Raw genomic sequence first — 21,832 nt, forward strand, 5'->3', positions numbered from 1 at the left:
CTTGGGGCAAGATGCTGTCATCAAGCCTGGTATTTCTCTGGAGCACCCCTCACATTCATCCCTGACCACCCAGGCATCGGGGTAGTTCGCTGCCCGGTCCACCCACCCTGTCTACACAGGGGCTCGGCACTGCAGCATCCCCCTTAAAATATTTGGTTGTGAAATAATTTAATACTAACAGAAAGTTGCAAGAATAGTACAAAGAACTCCCTTATACCCTTTACCAAGTCATTAATTTTTAACATTTGTCCCATTTTTTACCTCTTTAGTCTCAGACATTTTTAAAATTATTAAACCATTTGGAAGTACATTACGTAAGTCCTTAACCTTAACTTCAGTGCTTTATTTCCTGAGAATAAGGATATCCTCATTCTTCTTAGAGAATTATCAAATTCAGAAAATTAAACATTGAGGCAGCATTTTAGCCTAATCACCAGTCTGTTAATCTGGAACAATTCCGCAGTATCTCTGTCCACTATGATGTTACTGTAAGAAACATCCAGTTTTGAGTCAAAACTGACGACATTGCTGGGAAGATCTCAGCTGCTCCGAAGAATAAGTTTTGCAGCTTCTTTTATGCACTCAAAATTAAGGGAAGATAAGCTTACGGGGAGGTAGGAGAAAGCAAGGTGGGGGATTGGACGGCAGGACAGTTAACATTAGGGGCTCTCTAGAGAATGGTGATGCCTTTTGACGGGTATTACACATTTCAAGGGTGTGTTAACCTAGAAGCCAAGGACAATGGACAGGACTAGCTTGAAAACCTCTCGCTAAAGTAATTACAGGCCTGGGGTGTGACGACCTACCATGACCTGCCCAGTTAGGAATCTGTGACTTGTTACAGCGCTTTTTCATCCAGAATATGTTTGAAGTTCTCCATGATCAACTAGTGGTCTTGTAGAAATCATGAATATACTTGTGTGACATATGTAAAATAATCCTAATTACAAAAATGAATATTTGGTCTCGGTATAGTTTTTTTTAAATAAAAAGTAAGATTTATTGAAAGTACGCTTTAGGAGACGGGCCACGCTAGGGAAGGCTGCGGCCCTGTGGAATTTGGTAAGTGAAGAGATAAGACAGCACGCCCCAAAGGGAGGAGCTGTAACCTTGGTAGAGGTTCTTTATACATGAACTAGAAAGGCGCTGTGTCATATTAAATAATTTGGATAAAAGATGAGTTCACGGAAAGTAGTACATGGTACAGAAATAGAGGTTGAAGAATTTAAGATTTTATCCGGAAAGAAAAAAAAAGCAGTATATCTAAATCGATGTTTTATATGTGCTTTTAAATATGTACAGATAATATTACAAGTAGACATTTGGCTATTTCCACCATAAAACCTAATTTATGTGGTCAGATTAATCAAAACAATCTTCTCATTAGGAACAGGGAATCTTGTCTTTGGGAAGGTACTCTAATATGGGATGGATTCGATAAGAGCACAGCCATGTATGTCAAGTGTAATTGAAAAATAAAATTTTAAAAGCACTTTCAAAAATAATAGTGTGACAAATGTTGAGTAGAGGGTAGGATGGGGCTGCTCACACATGCAGTGTCTCTGGGTTAAAAGACCGTCCGGGAGGGGAAATAGGATGCTAGGTGAGAGCTAGATAGAGTACCCTTGCTACTCTGGACATGTTTTCTCCAAGTCTTCAGGACAGAAACATGTTGACAGTAATACTCACTGCAGATGGGTGTTACGGGGAACTTCCTTTCCGCATATAATTCTTCTTTCAAAGCTGGAATGATGCCTCTATTATAGATGCAAATCAGAAGGGAACATGTCTAAAGGAAGCTTGACTTCAGTTGGGACCACAGGTGAAACATTTCAGATTTTAGCATCAGCTATGTCTATGGAAAATTTAAAAAATATTTATATAAAGACACAAGTTATTTTCTATCCCAGGTGCCATTCTATTTTGTGATAGACTTTTGCTCCAGCGTTCATCCGTTTTGGCAATAACCCCCAGCTTCACACTTCCAAGTTTCCTTGGCTGTGTGGGCCCATGACTTACCGACAGCTGTCCTATCTTTCTGTAGTATCCTCTGGCTCCTTGGGAACACAATCTAAACTCTTATCTCCTCTGGCCAGTTGCTTAATCCATATGCATGAACAGATTGTGAGGGAATGTCAGTGGTTGAGGCAAGTTTTTGCTGTCCCTGTTTCATCATGCAAATCAATCTGAATGTAAGTTTGTGATAACTGGAAATCAGAGCAATAACTAGAAGTCATTCCAGCCACCCCTGAGGCCTTTGGCCTCTTGAGGCCGGTGGCTGCTCCAGCCACTGGTTTTAGTCAAGCATGGTCCCACAACCTTAAAGGGAAACACAATTCTCATTGAATCTATCAAGAATTAGGCGGAGCATGGGTTCAAGATTGTTTTTATTTTCAAAGCCTGCAACAGTTGGTTAGCAATGCTAGTTAAACTGGTATAATCTGAAGGCCATTCCACCTCCCTTTTCAGGCCCAACAAACAGAATTCCTGCAAACAAGATTAGAGACCAACTGAGATGAGTCTCACTGTGTGGGAATGGTCTTCTCCCTCTCCCCTCCAGTTCCCTATTCCCCACATACTTTTTCTAACAAGATTGTTTTATAGCCAAATGCAACTCAAACCCATTAACACAGCAACCAGTCATCTCCAGTATCACTGGTTCCCTCCCCATCCCCAGAATAGGAAGCCGAGGCAAGAGGGGAAACTGACTCTTGTGTATAAGACAAACTTGGCTTCCACTCCCCAAAATGGAGCAAAGATGGCGAGGAGGCCGGTGCCTGAAGGTGGGGATGAGCGGGAACCAAACAGGCTTGTCCAGAGTCAATCAAGTCAGCCCCAGCTCCTTGAGTGGGAGGTGTTCCTTTGAGACCCCTACTTCCATGGGGTTAGGTGAGGAGGCAACTGGTGATGCTCCATCACTCCCTGTCCCTCAAATCAAAACATGATAAACTCAGTTTTACCTTCAAAATCCACCACACTGCCTCCTGAGAAACACATTCCACAGTCCTCTATGCCGGTGCCCGCCCCCTTGATGCCCAGGGCTCCTGGCCCTTCTCCCCAGCCTTGGATGGGCCAGCCAACACTGATTTGATACTCTTTGACTCATAAAAAGACTATTTTTTTTGGAAATTAAGTTATCAAAGAGTAGCAGAGTAATAGAAGGAAGATACTCAGTGTGTACTCCCCTCCCCCATCCCACAGAGCCCACCCATCCCTGCCCCCCCATTCTGGGATACCTACACTACCACAGCCCAACACTGACCTGGGGGTGGCCCCATGGAAGCTGCCAGAAGTGCTTTCCTGACTGTGACTCCTATACAAGCCAACATCACAGGGAATTGGGGTGAGGAAGAGCAGGGTCACCCCCCCAAATAGATTTCACCGGCCTTTGAGGTAGGTTTGGGAGGTTTAGCTTATGTCCTGGGGCCAAGGCCGAGTCCGGTGCCTGCTCCCACCAGTACCCCAGGCTGTGGCTTTATACAGCAGAGCCTCCTGGGGTGTCAGAGCTCCCAGTTCTGTCCCACGACTTCACAGGTTCGCCTCTTCTCCCCACTCCCTTTTTAAATTAAAAGCAGAGGTAGTCCTTGGGATAAAACCCTATCTGGAGTGGCAGTATCATGACCCATCGCAGCAGTTAAATAAGTCTCCAGGAGTTAAAAAAGAAAAATAAAGTGATTGATGAGGTTGAATAAATTAAAGATATGGGTTATCCCACAAAGACCGTTTCCTTCCTGGGCTGTCTTTGGTATTTGGCCAGCAGCATTTCCCTTTGTGTTTCTTCTCTCCACGCCTAGTCTCCTGCCCCTCCCCTCATGAGGGGACAGTGCCCGATAAGGCCCCAGATGGTCCCTTCCAGCTGTGGGGAGAAGGAGCCAGAACGTCTTGACTTGGTGCTCAGAACTGTGCCGTGCCGTATGTGACAGCCTTGGCAGACTGTCCTGGTACAGGGACGGAAGAGGCGTAGCCAGCAGGATGCTATGGGCTCCAGCCCTGGGAGTGTGGCAGGTAGGTTTCAGGCAGGAAGCCCCAGGCCCTCTCCAAACGTCACCCAGCTGGCCCCTTTGCTCCAGTCTCTCTGCAGCGGCGGGGAGGGTCGCGCTGCGCTCAGAGCTTCTTCAGGCGGCTGTACATCTCCCTCTTGCTCTTCTCCCCGGCCCAGGTCCGGCTCTTCGTGCGGAACTTCTTCAGATCTTCTTTAAAGTCCTCGTGGTGCATGGGCCGGTAGCTGGGGGGCTCACAGTGAGACTGGGGGACAAGGGCAAGTGAGGTCAGGGTGCCTCTGCTCACTCCTGTTCCTGCTCCCCGCCCCTGCCTGGGGCTTCGAGGCTGGGAGCGGCAACACAGACCCGGTCGGCAGCTCCTAGGGCCCCTCTTGCGCAGGGCAAATCCCCGGACCCCCGGCAAAAACAGTCACAGCCACCAGGCAGATCCAGCTGGCCAACCCAGGCCAGGGGTGGTCATGCTCTCCAGAGCCCCTCTTACCTGGCATTTCAGGAAGAACTCCTTGTATCCGCCCTTCAAGACATACAGCTCAGGGTAGTGGAGTTTGGGGTACTCGTTACCAAGCCGATCCCTCTCCCTCACGTAGCGGCACCTGTAAAAGAGGCCACAGTGAGGTGAGCCCTGTGCGGACACGCGGGGAGAGTGGCCAGAGGACGCCCTGCACGGGCCTTCCCAGCTCAATCCTGGGAACAGCAGCACGGCCTGGCGAGGTCCTGGCCATGTGCGGCCTTTAAAAAGTGTCATTGCGTTGTAATGGAAGGCAGATGGTCTCTTCTCCAAATTTCCTTTTCCAGGTTAAACAGCCCTAGCATCTGACCCTTGGGTTCAGCATCCTCCCGGCCACCGCCTGCATTTCATCTGTGGTGACGGCCTCGAACAGCTTCCCACTCATTCTCTACCACCTTCCCAGCCCTCTCTCCCTCGCTCCCCGTCGGAGGGGGCTCCTCCTTCCTGTGGCTTCTCCACAGGCCGAGCACGTTCTTGCCTAGGGCACCTACTTGCAGCATATGCCTGGGATGAATATTGAATGTTCTTCCTTGATGTCCTCACCTGGCTGGTGGCTCCTTACTGCCCAATCCTGGGTACAAGAGCCAAAGGCCTCAAAGGGGCCTATACCTTGTCACCCCCACTCCCTGTACTCTCCCCTCACGCTCCGCTCCAGGCACTGCGTTCTCCCCTTGCTGCTCCTCCAACCTGCCAGGCAGCTCCCGCTTCCGGTCATATTTTTCTCAGAAGCATCTTCTAACACATTGCACACTACACATCTGGCCTGTGTGCAATGTGTTAGAAGATGCTTCTGGCCTGCCGCCTGCCTATTCTGAAACGTACGCTCCTTGAAGGCAGGGGTCTCAGTCTGTTTTGTCCACTGCCATTCTCCCTGGTACCTGGAACACTGTCTGGCACGTGAGCGGCGACAGGAATACCTGCAGAGGGAATAATTCCACTCACGAATGGACGTGAGGTCTTGCTCAAACCCCATCCCTTTGTGTGACTGTGGTTTTGTATTAATGCAAGGCAAAGTCCTCGTCCTTAGGAGACGGATGCTGAAGGACTTGGGGAGACACGCGCCAAGTTCCTGTTGTAGCTGTTTGTGTGAATGTGATAAAATATCGGCAATCGAAATAAAACGAAGCACGTGCAGGGATAACCTCTTTTCGAGCTTTGAAATGGTTCAAAATAAAAAGGCAGTACGAGAACATGGCCCCGGGGCCTCTCTTGGACCATCCCAGCTGAAGCTGTTCTCCTCCCTGCCACCGCTCTAACCATCTGCCAGTACTTGTCACAATCGCTCTAACCATCTGCCAGTACTTGTCACAATCGTCTGATGTCACCCTCCTGGGACATCCGTCGGTCCTGCTCACTGCTGTACGTTTATTAGGCCGATAGCACCTGACACATTCCAGGCTTGCGGTCCTTTCTGAAAGGACATGGATGATAGCTGGACAGCTGTCTGCCCCTTCCTCTAGCTTTTCAATATCATCAGTCACTTCTGATCATATTTTTCAGCGCCAGTCCCGTGACATCATTAGTGAGAATGTGGAAGATGCTGTTCGAGCATCAGAATATTACTTTAAATCTTCGCTTTTCTGGCATCTGCAGATAGAGCAACCACACTGTACCTGAAGGATGTCACCTGAGAACTGTAGCCCCACAGGTAGAACTAAGGACAGTTGGGGGAAAGTGGAAGAGTCATAGTTTAAGTCAATATAAAGGAAGGTTAAATAGTGAGCCATACCCGACAGCAGGACTAACTCAGGAGTGGGGGAGGTGACACAGAGGCCAGATCTCCAGAGGATACTGCACAGGCAATGCTAGCACCACAGACAGGCTGGACTGGAGAAGCCCGCAAGCCCTTCACAACCGAAACCATTAGGTCAAAGCCTATAAACCACGCTCAAGCTGTTTATGACATTAAGTGACTGCTAAGTAGAGAAGAATCTGAGAGAATGTGTTACATGCAAATTTATACTTTCACAAAACTGTGCATTCACATGCCACATGTGTAAACTAAGGCACGGAAATGATGGACAACAGGGGGCTCCGAAGGCGTGCCACATGCCACCACGCCCCACAGATACACCCGTTCTGTGTAGCACTCACATACGAGGGCCTCGCTCTGAAGAAAACTCGCAGTGGAACACCACGATGACGCGCTTGCCGTCGGTAGGTACGATGGGCTTCTTGAGTAAGAAGTCTTCGACCTCCTCTTCCATGTGCAAGTTCACCGCGCCCTGCGAAGGCACCGGAGACCCTTGGCACCCGCCCATCTCACACCTGCAGTGATAATTCTGAGAGGGATCTTTAAAGGGGCACCTCAAATTCTGTTATGACTGCATATTCTCAGTGCTATTTGTGAATCTGGGAAGTCTGAAAAGCCAGGAGACAACGGCAAACACTATGCTGTATTTAATGTAACTTCTTGCCATATTCCAACACTATTTTATTGGTTAAAGATCGAAATGCATAGGCAGCTACATTCTTCCCAGGAACACCCCTCCCCACCAGGCAGAGCCCTGGCGTGTTCAGGCCTGGCTTAGGAATTGGTGGGCACCGCCTAGAAACCTCCTTGCTGGCGATGGCGTGAGGGCCCGGAGAGGGAGCGCCGGCTGCACGACACGGTCGAGTCCCGCAGGCCAGGGAACAAGCGCACCAGGCGTCACCGTTCCCACAGGGGTCTCTTAATTCTCATAACCGGCGTTTGAACAAATAAGCGGCCAGGTGTCACCACCCCCCATTTTAAGTCACAGATGCTGTCTAGGGCACCTTCTATGCCTCCCACGTTCGCGAGGCTCACCAGAACGCATACCTTGATGTGGCCTCCCTCGTATTCATACGGGTATCGGCAGTCGATGATAACGAACTCTTTAATGAGGCTGGCAAATTTGCCATTCAAAACAGATGCCATCTGTGGAGAGAAAGCCCAGGGGAATTGGCTTTGGCTGCCAGGAACAACTAGATTCAAATATTCCACGTGAGGTAGTTTCCAAAAGGGTGACTTACAATTTCTGGAGAGATGTATTTTAAATCCTGATGCTTTCCGGCAACTGTATGAAATAGATAACCCTTAAAAAGATATATAGAGACACTTAGCAAATCTGGAAGCCTATAAACGCAACATTTATACCACTTACCTGCCTGGTAAGAGGCAGCTTTAAAAAAACAAACTTGCCCTTAATATCGAGCATTTAATTTTTACACAAACAGATAAGGTCTATTCTCCCCCATTCCAGCCGTTAAAGCTGAACAGCTTCTCCAAGGTTAGCGAGCTAGCCTGCCAGAGTATGGAAAACTCGGGTAATTCGCTTTCCTCTGCTTTTGTCAGTCCTCAACTCGGCAGCCAGACTGTGAAGAGCCGTGAAAAACTCAGTGAAGTCTACGACCATGTCACCCTGAACAAGCCCGATCCTGTCTGCTCTCAGAAGCTAAGCAGGGTCGGGACTGGTTAGTACTTGGATGGGAGACCACCTAGGAAGATCAGGTGCTGTAGGCTAAAAAATAAAAAAATAAGGGATTGTAAGCTGACAAGGTCCTTGCGATCTGTGAAGTCAACCAAGGGTTGCTTCGCCTAAAAAATAAATAAATAAAACTCAGTGGAAAATCCACTTCACTCATTTACTGAGCACCTACTGTGCCCAGCGTGGTGTTAGGCACTGGAGATGGAAAAAAAGAGACCCGGCCTGGCCTTGAGGGGGAAGACGGAACATCAGCAATGACTCGTTAGGGCAAGTGCCCGGGTCAAGGGCTCACCCACTCCCATGGCCATGTGCAGGGTCATTATGACAAATGTATGGGCTTTGATTCAAATGGAAGGGTCCACAAGAGAGGACACACTTGGGTCTTTGCTTGCTCCTTCCTTTGGACTAGAATTATCCCATTTTTAACCTTATTCTTCCCTGTTCCTTCAAAACCCCCGCCCTACTGGCTGAAATATCATAGGCCCAGATCCCATCCGCTGAGATGACACCCTTTCTTTTTCCTGGCCTACTTACACTGTACTGACATCTACTCCAATCTGCCGTGGCTACACATGGTTCCTGTCTACGTGGTTAGACAGGTCTCACTGAACATGCGTTAAAGTTTTTGAGGGAAGGAATTGGGTCTCATTTTGGAATCTTTGCCTAACGTAATAAGCACTAAAATAAACGTTAATTAAATTAATGAATAAAAGATTGGTCTGGTAGCCCTTCACGTCATATGTGGCTAGAGGAGCTGCTACTGTCACATTCCCTATCCCACCCTCACAGGTCACAACAGCTCACAGGTGGCCAACTCCTTCCTGTAGGAAATCCCTGTCAGGCCATCAGCAGATCTTCCTTTGGACCCCCCTGGAGGCCTTTTCCCTCAAAGGCCATGCTTCTTTGGACAATAGAGAAATTCAGTCTCAACCCTGGACCTTTTAAGATAACCTTGTGATACTCTTGTAGTGAGCTTATAGGTCTATTTATGCTTTTCTGCAATACTATTTTTTATGATCAGAAACACAGTTCCCAGAAAGCCTGGCCTTTGGGCTAGAGTCAAGGGGGCTGGTGAGTGGCTTCGTACTTATTAAAACCTCTGATTAGCAACAGGAAGGTCTACAGTCCCACAGAGACTAAGATACATCTGATTATGAGTTTGTTTCCTTATCTTTAAAATTTTCAAACTATGTCCCCTTTGGGGCAGCCCAGGAGCCACCTCAGGGACGGGGAAAGGCTGGGAGCTCTAGGTAACCCGCCAACCCTGCCTCACATAGCCAAAGGTTTGCATCTGCTTGCGATTACCTTGGAGAAGTCTCCTATAAGGTCCCTTGGGTCATTATCCAAAATGTTCTCGATGGTCCCTTTTGTGGACGACACCAGGGATAAAGACTGATGGAGAATCTGTGGCAAATCAAAGGTGGAAACTGAGGCTAGGACTGAACAGGACTTTTCAAAATATTTACCTGGACCGTGTCACGAAAAGATTAAAATGTTTATGCCTATGTTTAACAAATAAAGACTTTTTATATTTTATTGAATTTAGAGAAAACAATGGGTTACTGACTAGGTCTACTATTATTTCATTGTCTAATTGAATTGCTCTGAAACTAATTTTTCCTTTTTTTTTTTTAAAGAAGATTAAAAGTAAGGGAAAGTCTAAAAACGTATTTCTTAGCTCTATTCACTGAGAAGTTCTAGGCGTGCCACGGGCGCCCCTGAAGGGCTGTGTGGTCTCTACATACTATTTTCTGCTAAAATCAGGGCTTTTTGAAGTGACTGACTCCAGGCTGGGACAAGGAAGCTATCAGACCTCTAAGTGCATGTCAAAAGGGCTTATCATGGGAGATAAGAATTTCTTAAGCTCTAAACAAATAAAGATTGATAAATTGAAATACAAGAAAATCTGTTTACCAGAAGAACAATATCAAGTAAAAGAAAAGGCAAGGCTGAGTGGGGAGATATGGATCGAGCCAATAAAACATTTCATTTCTGAATATATACAGTACTCCCACAAAATAGACAACTCAACAGAAAAATGGGCAATCAACTTTGACAAGCAATAGAGGAAAATCTAGGACCAAGAAAGACTATCAGGAAAATTCAAATGAAAACCCCAGACAGCATACACTCACCAGAATGGTTAAAATTAAAGGGACGAACAACCCCAAACACCGGGAAAGAAGTGGAAGAAATGGAACTCTTGTACACTGTTGAGCATAACCGCTCTGGAAAACTATTCGGTGTGTACTACCACCGAAGTGACTAGCCTAGTACCAGCATTTCTCCGAGAAATGAAAGTGTACACTTACAAAAAAGGGGGTAAAAAAGAGAATGTTTTTAGCACAGACCTTATTGGATTCAGATCTGAACAAGAAAAAGGCATTTAGGAGACAGTTGGAGATGATATTAAGAAAATAAAAAGGAAAACCCCAAGTCTGACAAAAGGAAATGACTCTTCTTAAATATTGATATACAAACAGGAAGCTTTCTGAAAGGCAATTTGTTGACATGTACACAATGCGAAGGTTCACAAACATTCCTGCCCTTTAATCTTGAATTGCGCTTTTAATTGGAAAAAAATGAAATGTTCATAAAGTATTTGGTACCTACAACAGACGATAAAATATAAGGCACCAGGCCTAGATGTTTTCATGGCTATGCTCTAGCTAATCTTTTAAGACAACTGATATTTACTCAAACTTTTTCATGCTAAAGAAAATAAGGGCAGTTTCTCAGTTTCTTTTATAATGCTTAATACTAAAATCGGATACAAGGACAGTATAATGAAGGAAAAACATGTACAAACAAAAGCAATTCTAAGTAAACCAAATACGACACTTCAGGAAACTGGGCTAGTTTTAAAATCAGGAAATCTATGAATAGGTCAAAATATATATAAACAAGTTAACAAAAACAGAGTAACCACAGCTGAGATGTAATAATGTTTTGCAGGCTTCAGTTCATAGAATAAACAGAGTAGGCAATGCAGAGGAGCAGAGGACTTAGGTCCAGAGAACCACGACTAAACTTTAAAGACAGGTCACTCATCCAAAGAAATGTTTAATGGTCAATAAGAAATAACGGAGATGCTGAATCTCCCCAGAGTCAAGAAACAGACATGAGTTACCACTTCCCACACATCAGAACAGCCAGATCTCCTAGGAAGGATACATTTGGTGCTGAGGAGGTTTTGAAGAAATGTATCATTTGTTTCTGGCAGGCATGTGCACCGCTGACTCCTTTTAGAGAACAGAATGAATGCACATAACATATTTACCGAGCGACCCCACTTATTCCCCCAAAAATGAATATGCAAAGATGGTGACTATTGTAGCTATTTATAGTGTTAAAAATCTGGAAACAATCTAAATGTTAATTAACAGAAAAACAGCATATCCATAAGGCTTCTCATGCCGCTTTTAAAAAATAATTTACTTTTGTATACTGACCCACAGGGGTGTTCATGATATATTAGTAGACAAAGTTCCAAAATAACATGAAAACAAACCATACAACTACTAGCAGTGCAATTAACTTGGGCAATCAGGCAGAATTAGATATACTGAAATTGACACCAAAGAGGATACATTTTTTTGTGAGTACAGGTAAAGCCTTTATAAGAATTAAACTTTTATTAGGCCACAAAAGGTCTGAATTAAATGAAGGAAATAAAGGAACTAAAATATCCAGAACTAAGTGACAAGGGAAAACACTATGAAGTCGCAAGACAAACCTAAAGTAGTGGGAAACTTAAAAATCTCAATAGATCAGGGGAAGATTAAAAACGAATGAGTTTAGCATTCGATTCATGAGGCGGGAGATGGCAACACAGCAAATTCAAAGAAATAAGCAGCCCTAAGAAAAGCCTGCTCTGCCAAGCCAGAGGACAAGACAAGGCGAAACTTTTCGACAACATAACACTCTGTTCCAGCCAACACTAAGGGGAAGACCGTGGTCTTACTCCATGCTCCATCAGCAAGGGGGGAGAGCTTAGGCTTCTAGCCTTGCCCAGCTGTAATTAAGTGCCCCAATCTCTACTCTACTGCAATAATGTCAGCACAGGTCTAGCAGAGAGCTCAAACTCTCGTTCCCGCCCAGCAGTCCTGAGGCCTGCCTCCACCCTATGTATATCATGTGAAACGAGGCTCTAGCTGTGTTGGGGAACCTGATTTCCATCCCCACCTTCCCCGCGGCATCAGAGGATGCCTGCTAAAACAGAAGATTTACATAGACCAGAGTCTCATGATACCCCAAATACACAGATAAGATTGAAAAATCACTCATCACGCCAAGAACCAGGAAAATCTCAACTTGAACAGAAAAAACAATCAACAGAAGCCAACACCATGACACAGATGTTGGAACTGTCCACAAAGGATTGTAAAGTAGCCGTCAGAAAAATGCACAAACAGGCAATTACGAACACACTTGAAACAAATGAAAAACAGAAAGCAAGTCTCGGCAAAGAAAAAGAACCCAATGGAAATTTCAGAACAGAAAAACACAGTTTCACTCTCTGGAGCAAAAAGGAATCTGCAAAACTAACCTCCTGGGGCTTCTCTGGACTAGCAGCGTCCTGTGGACTGGCCCGAGCCATGCTCTTCCTCCGCTTCGTGCTTCCAGGTGGCGACTCCTCTTGAGATCGTTCTGGTCTTTTCAACACTGACCGCGTGGTGGAGCTACCCGGGGAGGGGGAGTCAAACAGCTTGCAGCGATTACCCTGTGGGGAAAAAAAGAGCCAACTTTCGTTAAAACTTGCTTGCAGGGTTAGAGAATGGACCTAGGACTTCTTGGGATGGATTAAGACCCACCCTAAATGAGGAAACACACTGCCCATTCACCTAGTCCCATCAACTCTTGTAGGGCCCGGCACCTAGTAGATACTAAGTACCTGGTGCTCAATGCATATGTACTGAGCTGGCATTACATGGAGGTGAGGAAAACAATCGGTGCTCTCAAAAAGCTTCCTGTCTGCACAGGGTTTTAAGAGTCAGGTAACTGTCACCTTCCAGGTGAGAACACATTTTTGGTTTCCTCTGCCCCTGTTATTACATGCACGTTGCTTTAACATCTCAACAGATTTTAAACACATGTGGTACCCTCCAACCTTCCATGCCTTAACTCATCTTTCTGGCTCAAAAACGAGTAGCTACAGTGGCCTCCTCTTAGCTCTGCTCAAGTCCTGTAATTCAAGACCGGTTATTCTTTTTTCTGTATTTAAGAACAAGATCTCTTCAAAAGGAGCCTTTCTGTCCATAGTATCTATCACAGGTTTGAGTCTCCTTATTCTACTTGAGTATTCTCTGAATGTGTTCTAGTCTCTCCGTACCCTGCCAAATTTGGAAAGTAAAACATGATAATCCAACATGTTCTCTCCACCCCAACCAGAACAGGGCAGGGTTCGCATCTCCTCTTTTGGTTCTGGGCCCGGGGTTGTCCAGTCAGCCCCCAAGTTAGAGTGGCTGTGTCTGTGGCCCTGTCACCGACCAGTCAAGGCTCACAGACCCAAAGCCAGACTCTCAAATGAAACAATTTGATTCCTGCGGTGATGTGAGCAGAGGGTCGGTTTTCTGTTTAGTCTAGTCCACTCTGTCCCAGAGGCCCAGTTACTCTAGGCTCCCTCCAGGCACACTGGAACTACTTACAAGGTTCGTAGTTTTTCTCATGACCAGGGGAGCTGTCCAGAGGCTCGCCATGCAGGATGGGGTCTCTTCATCATTCTAAAGAAAGAAAAACGGTTACAAAGATTTAAACGCTTTAGGTGTGATTTTGCCTGAAGAACACCAGACAGACAGGCCTGGACAGGAAGTATCTCATGTCTGCCCCTCTTCCCCACTCCCCAACATTTTAAGGTCCAAAGAGAAACACATTTTATCGTTCGGTTATCTGAACACAGCTAAAAGCACCCCCACCCCGTATGGGAGGAGGGATCCAGTCTCTTCAGTTTTAGGCCATGTGACTACCAGTCGACCAAAGTTTCACATCTCTTGCACAAAAATAGACAGTGAGCTCCTTTGGGGTAAGAAGGATTGTATCGGTGTCTTCTCTTGAAGTCCTCCAGAGGATTTAAATGGGCTATAAAGTCTCAGCAAACAAACAAAATTATCAGCCAACTCAAGCCCTGGGGAATCACTGTACTTTCTCACATGACTTCTCTCGGGGTATCAGTGGAATGGATAAGAACACACACACACACACACACACACACACACAGTACCTTCAAATTCTCTCCATCGAGAAGGTCCATGAAGCCATCATCCTCATCAGACAAAGTGGCAGTCACAGGTGACTGGGGCATAAAGAGAGGAATGAAATTTCCTGGTTCACGACTATCTCTTTCATTTGAGGAAAGCTGCAAGACAGAATTCATGGCTTGTTAATAAATGATCAGCTTTACTTTCTTTGGATGTGTCACTAGTTTTTATGAGGAAAACATACTATATTTGTTATAAGAAGTAAAATTTTAGCAGCTACTAATCAAAGGAATATGAATCTCAAGGCTATAAATGGTCTGATCTCCACGCACAGTCCTGAGTCATGTCAGGCCAAGTAGCCTTCACAAAGAACTCTTTCCAGAAGCAATTCACCTTACAGTGGCATCTGGGGGTAGCCTCTTGTGAAAGACAGGTTTGTTTTGTCAGAGGACAGATCAACATTAGGGTTGAGACAACATGATAATCTGCTGAAATGAGGAAGGGTAAGAAGATACGAGTCTCTAGGGAGACCAGAAAATGGCCTAGAGAATGCTTCTGTAGCTCCAGTTCTGACAGAGGGAAATAAAGGGTGTCCTGGTTCTAGAAAAGTCTATCCTAATTCTTTAGACTTGGATTTTAAATGACGGCTGCTCAGTTTTTAACTGAGGAATTACTGTGTGCCAGACACTATGCTATAATCTTCACACATCTAGTCCCATTTAAGTCTCACAACACACTAAGGGCAATTTGTTCTTATTTAACAAATCAGAAAACCAGTGCTTAAGCACAGTTACCGAGATCACACAGCTCACCTGTCTGACTCCAAAACCTAGGCTTTTCTCCCCACTATATTTTCCCTAGGAGACACCATTCCTGGAGTAAAACTGGGGGCATCTCATTAGGCAACCCTATCTTGATTTCTGGGGGGAACCACCATTATAGAACTAGTATACATTTAACATAAAAAGTTAAACCACTCATAATATCTACTCACATAATATCTACTACCTAGAGATAAATACTGCCAATACAAACATTGCTGATACTTTATTTTTTCCACATGCACTTTCAAAGCCAGGAAAAAAGTTCAGAGATATGTATATATATAAAAAGTTCAGAGTAACAAAGTGGTCCCAACATAAGCCATACAAATATCCTTAAGATCCAAATCCCCTAGGACTACGGGTGCATTAAGAGGCCCTCAAGCCAGCCCCTTGGTTTTTCTGTGCGGATCACTCATCTAGGAATTCTCTCTGCAGCTGGCCTACTCTGGTTCTGACACTAGCTTTGCATCGCACCATAGAACAAGCTCTGGGCTGTCCCTGATCCTCCACAAGGCACCTGAGCACCCCCTCGGCACGCTGGCAGTTTTCCAGCCAGCAGAACCTAGGGGTAGGTAACTCTATCACAAGGCAACACCCTTCAAATGCGCACATCATGTTATAATATGAGGTTTTGTGACCTGGGTTCTCGGATCCCTAGAAGCAAATGTGCTATAGAAAATGACAGACTAATCTCTGGACTGGATTTAATTCTTTCTACACGAGTCCTACGCCAAGAAGCCATTATGAGGAAAGACAGATGGAGCTTGGAGATTAAAGCAAGGATACAAAAAAAAAAAAGCCCTGACATAATCAAAAGCCAAACTGATGAGATTAGCACTGGCTTTCTTTCAGTTTGCACCTAGGGATGACCAAGTGATCACAGGGAATGCTGGCTTCGAGCACACACGCACTCAACATATTTATTTGGGTACTCAGCTCTCAAAGGCTCACTGCGTACTTGAGAATCAGAAGAGTTTGTTAAATCCTGGTCTTCTATTTATCTGTGTCCTTTGGCAAATCACCCAACCTCCCTGACCACACCTTCCCAATCTGTAAAAAGGATAAGTCCGGCTACTTCTCAGGCTTACAAAGATTAAAGCCAAGAAAACATAAAAGTGTTCTGTGCAAATGCTAGACAGCGATGCTGGCTGAACCCACACCTTAGACCACAACTTTCCAGATGTAAGTTCCCAGGAAAACCTGGAAACCAAATGCAATTGTTTTGCTCAAGTTGGGCCTCTCCCGTCTATAGCTGTCAGATCACCAGTAGGAAAAACTTTGGGAGTAATGACAGTCTGCCTGGCAAATAAATAACCACAAGGCACATGGCCCCAAATACCTTCAAGTAGCCCAACTGGCAATGAGTTCATGGAAATCCACAAAAGTTCTTAATAAACCACCTTTGGAAGAAGCCAAGTGCTCTCTCCAAAAATCACTCTGGGAAGTACCTTTTAGCACTCAGATGCATTTGTGAAAGAGCAAGTTTTAAATAAGACACAGAATTCTACCATACGCTTAGGACAATGACCTGGGTCGCTTGCTGATCATTTTCCCGGAATTGACCAGGTCAAATATTCCTCACTAAAGCCCAATATTTCAAACATGCCATCTCACTCTCCTTCTGCCTGTGTGCTTTCCAGACACAGCAAAACACCAAAACTGTGACCACCTAGTTTCGAAAGACAAAGTCAAGGTAAAGACAGCAAGAGCTACTGCAGGGTCTTCAACTCCAGGTGAAAGAGGGTGCTTTTAATTCTCTCCCCATCAGGAACCTCCCTACGAACGCCAGAGCACATACCATCCGAGCCGGGGCAGAGTTCTGCCTCTGTGCGAAGAGATCTTTACCCTCCTCAAGTCCATGAGAATGCAGGCAGCCACGAGATGCAGGTCTTATTGGCTTCTTAAACTCAAAGGCTTCCTGCAAGACAGTAGAGTCGAGACATCGTCCACTGTCCACGGAAACCACCTAGAGGGCCTCAGCTACAGTTCAGGTGAGACAGCCAAGGGAGCGGGCATTGGTCACCTCCGTCACTGCCTCCAAACTAAGAGTTTACCCATTTCTAACTCCAGCACTGGACCTGTGTAGCTCAGAATTTCAAAGACTCTGTCAACAGCTAACTTCTAATGCAGCATTTTTTTCTCTCACCACTTTACTTTTCCTAACGCATTTCTGCCAAGTACACAAAACACTGAGTTATAAGCTAAGTCAACAACTTTCTAAAATCTAAAAGAAAGTCATTTCAATATGACTCTGAGCAGGAGCCACCACTTTTCACTCTAGATTTATGTCTGAAGGCTTTATATTTTCTACCTTATTCCTAGGAGAGAATTCATTTCCACTTAAAATTATTGTATTCCATACTCAAAGCCATGGGAAAAACACTACTGGTTTACTCAACATGGACGAACCTCACATAATGCTGAATGAAAGATCAGAAGTGATAGCATATGCACTGTATGATTCCATTTACTTAAAGTTTAAAAGTACTCATAATCCCCCTACCCTAAAATATCCATGTAAGAACTTGGTATTAAGTGCTCAGAGCAGTAACGGCTAATATCAAAGTATTTATGTGCCAACACAGTACTAAGTATATTCTATGTATTAGCCCATCAACCACCAACTACAACCAATCATCCTCATTTTACAGATGAAGAAACTAGGCCTTCTAGGTTACATGATTTCCTAAAGATCTGGCTTCCTAGCCAGACAGGACAACCCCAGAGTGAGAGCTCTCCAACCTATGCCATTTCCCCTCCAGAACGGAGCTCAGAGCAGGCAACCCTATGAGAAGCCAAGTTTGGGAGGGATGAGAGTGGGGACCAAGCTGGCATGGGTACAGCTCTGGACTGTTCTTTGGTAAAAAAGACTACACAGAGGTTGACACAGTCTTCCGAGCACTCAAGGCAGGAACTCATCTCTGTATTCTCCCTTGGAACATCTTGCAATTTGCCAGAGGAATCACTGGGAGAGTTCATGGAGGCGCCATACTAAGTCTGGAAGATTATAAGGCTTAGGAATTTTAGTAGGAAATGGAAAAGGGGAGAAAATATATATGCAAATATATATAAAAAGATTAGAATAGTTGAGCTAATTCATTTAACTATTTTGGATGCCTGCCCTGTGCAAGGCACTCTGCCAGCTATGAGAGAAAAGCCAGGCCAGGGTGTTCTTAGACTTTTGGGTGGACAACCACAGGCTCACCCTCAAAGCTACCATTTCAGTTACTCAAATTCCCTGGGACTTGTTGGCTCTGTTCTTTCAAATACTGTCAAGCAGCCTTTTCCTAAGCTTACAATTTAGCCCAAGGTCAGCACAAAGAAGAAAGGAAGGCCTGGGCAGACCCTTCCAGATAAATTATTCGTGAATATAATTACTCCTAAGAGCTACCATCTGTGCAGCTGCTACCTGCCAGGAATCATATGAAATCCTTTGTCTACGTTATCTCATTTAATTCCCACAACAGAGCTGCTAGATACTGCTGTTCCTATTTTACTGGGAAAAAAAAAAAAAAAAAGAACACCTAAAAAAGAGAAAAAAACTGGCCAAGGTCACACAGCTAGTAAGCAGCAGGATTCAAATCCAAGTTTCTCTGACTCCAAAGACCACCAAGACTTTGGTGAAAGTTTAGGCTCCCAGAAAGCAGCCTAGCCACTTCTCTGTAAGCCAATGACACTTGTGGGTTTTATCTCTGCCAGCTACATTAATGCCACACTCACGTTTTCCTTGTTCTCATCCTGGTCCATCAGCTGAAAGACATCATGGTCAAGAGAATCAGAATGGCTCCTCTTCAGAGCCGGGCTACACCCCAGGAGCTTCTGCTGTCAAAGAGAAGAAAGGAATTAGGGTACACACATGAAAATCCAATGGCAACTCAGTTCTCAAAAGAAAAAGAAATAGAGAGGGGCCTAGCAATTCACACAGTGCAGTAAGTGTGGCCAGTGTTCAACCTTGTCAGGACACAGGACATAAGTTCCCGCTATGTGGCTTTACACCTAACCCCACAAGGCCTATGGTCCCTAGCAGGGATTTAGGGCTGCCAACTAACTCCCCCTACCAAACAACATTATTTGCATAAAAAGAACCCCTCCTGGTTTGATAAAACTCTGATAATTAGAGATGGTGGGAAAAACCCTCAGGAGGCAGTTATTGAATCTTTAGGAGTATGACTGCTTATGAGACTAAGGCAAAGCAGTCTTCATTGTCTACCTAAAGGTCTACTATCAAGGTCACACTGGTAGCTGAGGGGCGAATAAGAGGTATTAGTTCAAAATGAACTTACAGGTAGGCAATTTATTCTCCTCATGGGATTATCAAGGCTGCAACAAAATCAGAAGGTAAACAATGAGAATAAAGCAGATAAAGAGGTAGTCACATCGGAAGATGCATTGTGTCTCACCTATAGTTTGAAGGGTAGTCAAACATTCCCATTTTAGGCAAGATGGAAGAACAGCTTTTTGATGCTGTCCTGTTCTCACAAGCACCCCCAATGCTGGGCTTCACGGTGAAAACAACAAACCCAGGTGTTGTCTTAAAATACACACATTCTCTTAAGGCTATGACGTCAGAGGTTGGGGCAAGAGCTTGGGTGAGACTCAAATACAACACCAAATTACAGCTAAAATAAAGGAAAGAAAGTTCTGAAAGCTGCTGACACAAACTACTCATTCTCAGAAGGGACCAGACTGCTTATAGGATCCAGTTTTACGAGGGACCACTAAATCCAGAGCTCCAGTCCGGGGCATGATGAATTTCATTTAAAAAATTAAGAGTATTTTTCTAAGCACAAACATTTAAAAGCAGTGAATACATACTTTTCTTTACTATCCAAGGGCCCAGGAGAATCCAGACAGAAGCCTGTGAGAAATAAAAACATCTTTCACAAAATAATACACGAAACACCATTTTGTTATTAAAATAAGTAAGAATGCTAGTACTTTTTCTTTAAGCCAGTCAATAGACTTATGGCTTTGATGATATGCCAGAATTGAAGTCGAGTCTCTATGTGATTGTCAAAAACTTAATATCTGCACAAGTCTTAACATTTTCATGGTATATCTACTAACCCCCTTTTACTACTTGGCAAATACGATGAAGACAAACAGGATTTGAGAATAGAAACTGAATTAAACAGACTTGCTTGGTCATTTAGACAGAGGTTACCCAGTAACTTTCTGTGAGTTCTACCCATGGAAAGAATAGGGAATCCCAGTTTCCTGATATAGTTTTGATTTCAAATATTTTATCTTGTCAGATTATATGCATAATTTGGGGGTTTGGAAAATACAATTACGCCATATGACCAGCCAGTTTAAGTATTTATTGCCTTCCCCAAAGTAACGCCAAGAAAGGTGCTCATCTTACCAAAGGCAGTGAGGTGGAGGAGACTGCTTAGCACCACCCAGACCCACCAGTGCCTGCCTAGCATCCATCCACCTTTCCTCCCTGCTATCTAGATAACCGGACAGGAAGGTAGGTGTTCGCTCCTGACTCATGTGGTCCCTTGCCACATGCCACAAAAAGTTTCTGAGTGAAAGCACATGTTTCGGCCAATTCCAAATATCGCTCCCGACACAGCAGACACAGGATAAACGTGGAGGACTTAAAACAATACCTGAATCGGTTGACTCGGAGGAGCCCACTCTCTGCAGACTGTTGTTTCTCACCTCCAGTGACTGTTCATACTCGCTGAAACCAAGAGAAATAATTCTGTTTATAGGACATAACTAAAAGGTTACATACAGGAGACAGGCTGCCACCTATGATCGTTACTTCTAGACCACACTACAGAACACCTTGCCGCCACAACAGCCAGCTAGCACTTAAGTGTTAGAGATGAGAAGGGAGTGGGGTGGTAGGCACTGGCCTGGGTCGCATGATAGGATAGGATGACGGTGATGAATGTTGGAGTATTTCCTGAAATGGGAGCATGTGCTCTAGGTACAGTGCTAGCAGCAGGGATGAAAAATGAATAGGACACGTTCCTGCTTTTCAGAGGCTGGAAAATCTACACCACATGTACTTACTTAGAAAACAGGATGTCCAAGATTGAAGGAAAAGCAGCTTCACCACAAACACTGTGGGATGCATTTTTTGCTATGAAGAGAAGTCCAGGGAGCTTTTGGGTATGGAAAGCTGGGTAAAAAGGCCTGGCCTGAGGAATGCATCGCGGTGGACATCACGAATGTGCACAGGGCGAGGGGCTGCGCTGATTTTGCACAAACCCCAGGAAAGAAAATGCCATGTCCCTTTGTTGAGAAGGAACAAAGCTCACAGGAAACTAGATCCTGCGAGGTGGTTCAGCGAAGGGTGGAAGCGAGCGCCTAGGAGGGCCCGCTCTGCCCCGTGGGGGTCGATCTCAAAGAACTTCCTGGGATAGAGACAGAAGAAGAGTACAGGGCAATCCGAAAGGGGTGGCGAAGGTGGGGAGCCCGGGACGCCCCCACCCCCTACCGGGCCTGGCTCGGGGCTGAGGGCAGCCCTGGAGAGTCCGAACGGCCTCTCCCGCCCAACATTCCGCCTGGGGGGGAGGGTGCACATGGCGAGCCCCCGCCAGGCGGGGCCGCTCCCAAGCGGCGGAGAGGTCTGGCCCTTCTCGCGGCCTGATCACCCCGAAAGTGGTCTGGGAGGTCAGCGGCCTGCGGCACCGCTCGTCTACCCCTCCTCACCTGCCCAGCCCCTGCAGTTGATCCATGGTGACCGTCAGGTTGGTGACAGGCGACAGGCCCCCGGCGGCTGGCGCGCCGAACAGCGCCTTCACGACGGGCTGTGGCGCAGGAGAGGGGCTGCAGGCGAAGAGCAGGCGGCGGCGGTGCGAGGGCTCCGGGCCCAGTTCCATGGCTGCGCCCGGCC

The 21,832-nt window shown here is 45.5% G+C and overlaps 1 protein-coding gene and 1 pseudogene across 4 annotated transcripts; one reads left to right on the forward strand and one right to left on the reverse strand.

Annotated features, from left to right (window-relative positions):
* Positions 1–3,982: 3,982 nt before the first annotated feature.
* On the reverse strand, positions 3,983–21,826 carry CDC25A (cell division cycle 25A). 4 transcript variants are annotated; one of them, XM_011375360.2, is made up of 15 exons: positions 21,649–21,826; positions 20,595–20,668; positions 19,795–19,837; positions 19,263–19,299; positions 18,700–18,798; positions 16,778–16,897; positions 14,179–14,313; positions 13,607–13,681; positions 12,508–12,681; positions 9,264–9,362; positions 7,504–7,566; positions 7,310–7,408; positions 6,604–6,734; positions 4,483–4,594; positions 3,983–4,245 (listed from the first exon to the last, which is right to left on the reverse strand). In XM_011375360.2, exons 1-15 carry the CDS (start codon positions 21,816–21,818, stop codon positions 4,105–4,107), a joined length of 1,572 nt encoding a protein of 523 aa, XP_011373662.1. In that variant the 5' UTR covers positions 21,819–21,826; the 3' UTR covers positions 3,983–4,104. The 4 variants fall into 4 exon arrangements, with proteins under 4 accessions (XP_011373662.1, XP_011373661.1, XP_011373664.1 ...); XM_011375359.2 differs by having other exon boundaries at positions 18,700–18,801; XM_011375362.2 differs by lacking the exon at positions 16,778–16,897.
* LOC111729611 lies at positions 7,875–7,993 on the forward strand (annotated as a pseudogene).
* Positions 21,827–21,832: the final 6 nt, after the last annotated feature.

The sequence above is a fragment of the Pteropus vampyrus genome, unplaced genomic scaffold (assembly GCF_000151845.1).
Source record: "Pteropus vampyrus isolate Shadow unplaced genomic scaffold, Pvam_2.0 Scaffold271, whole genome shotgun sequence".
Lineage (NCBI taxonomy): Eukaryota > Metazoa > Chordata > Mammalia > Chiroptera > Pteropodidae > Pteropus > Pteropus vampyrus.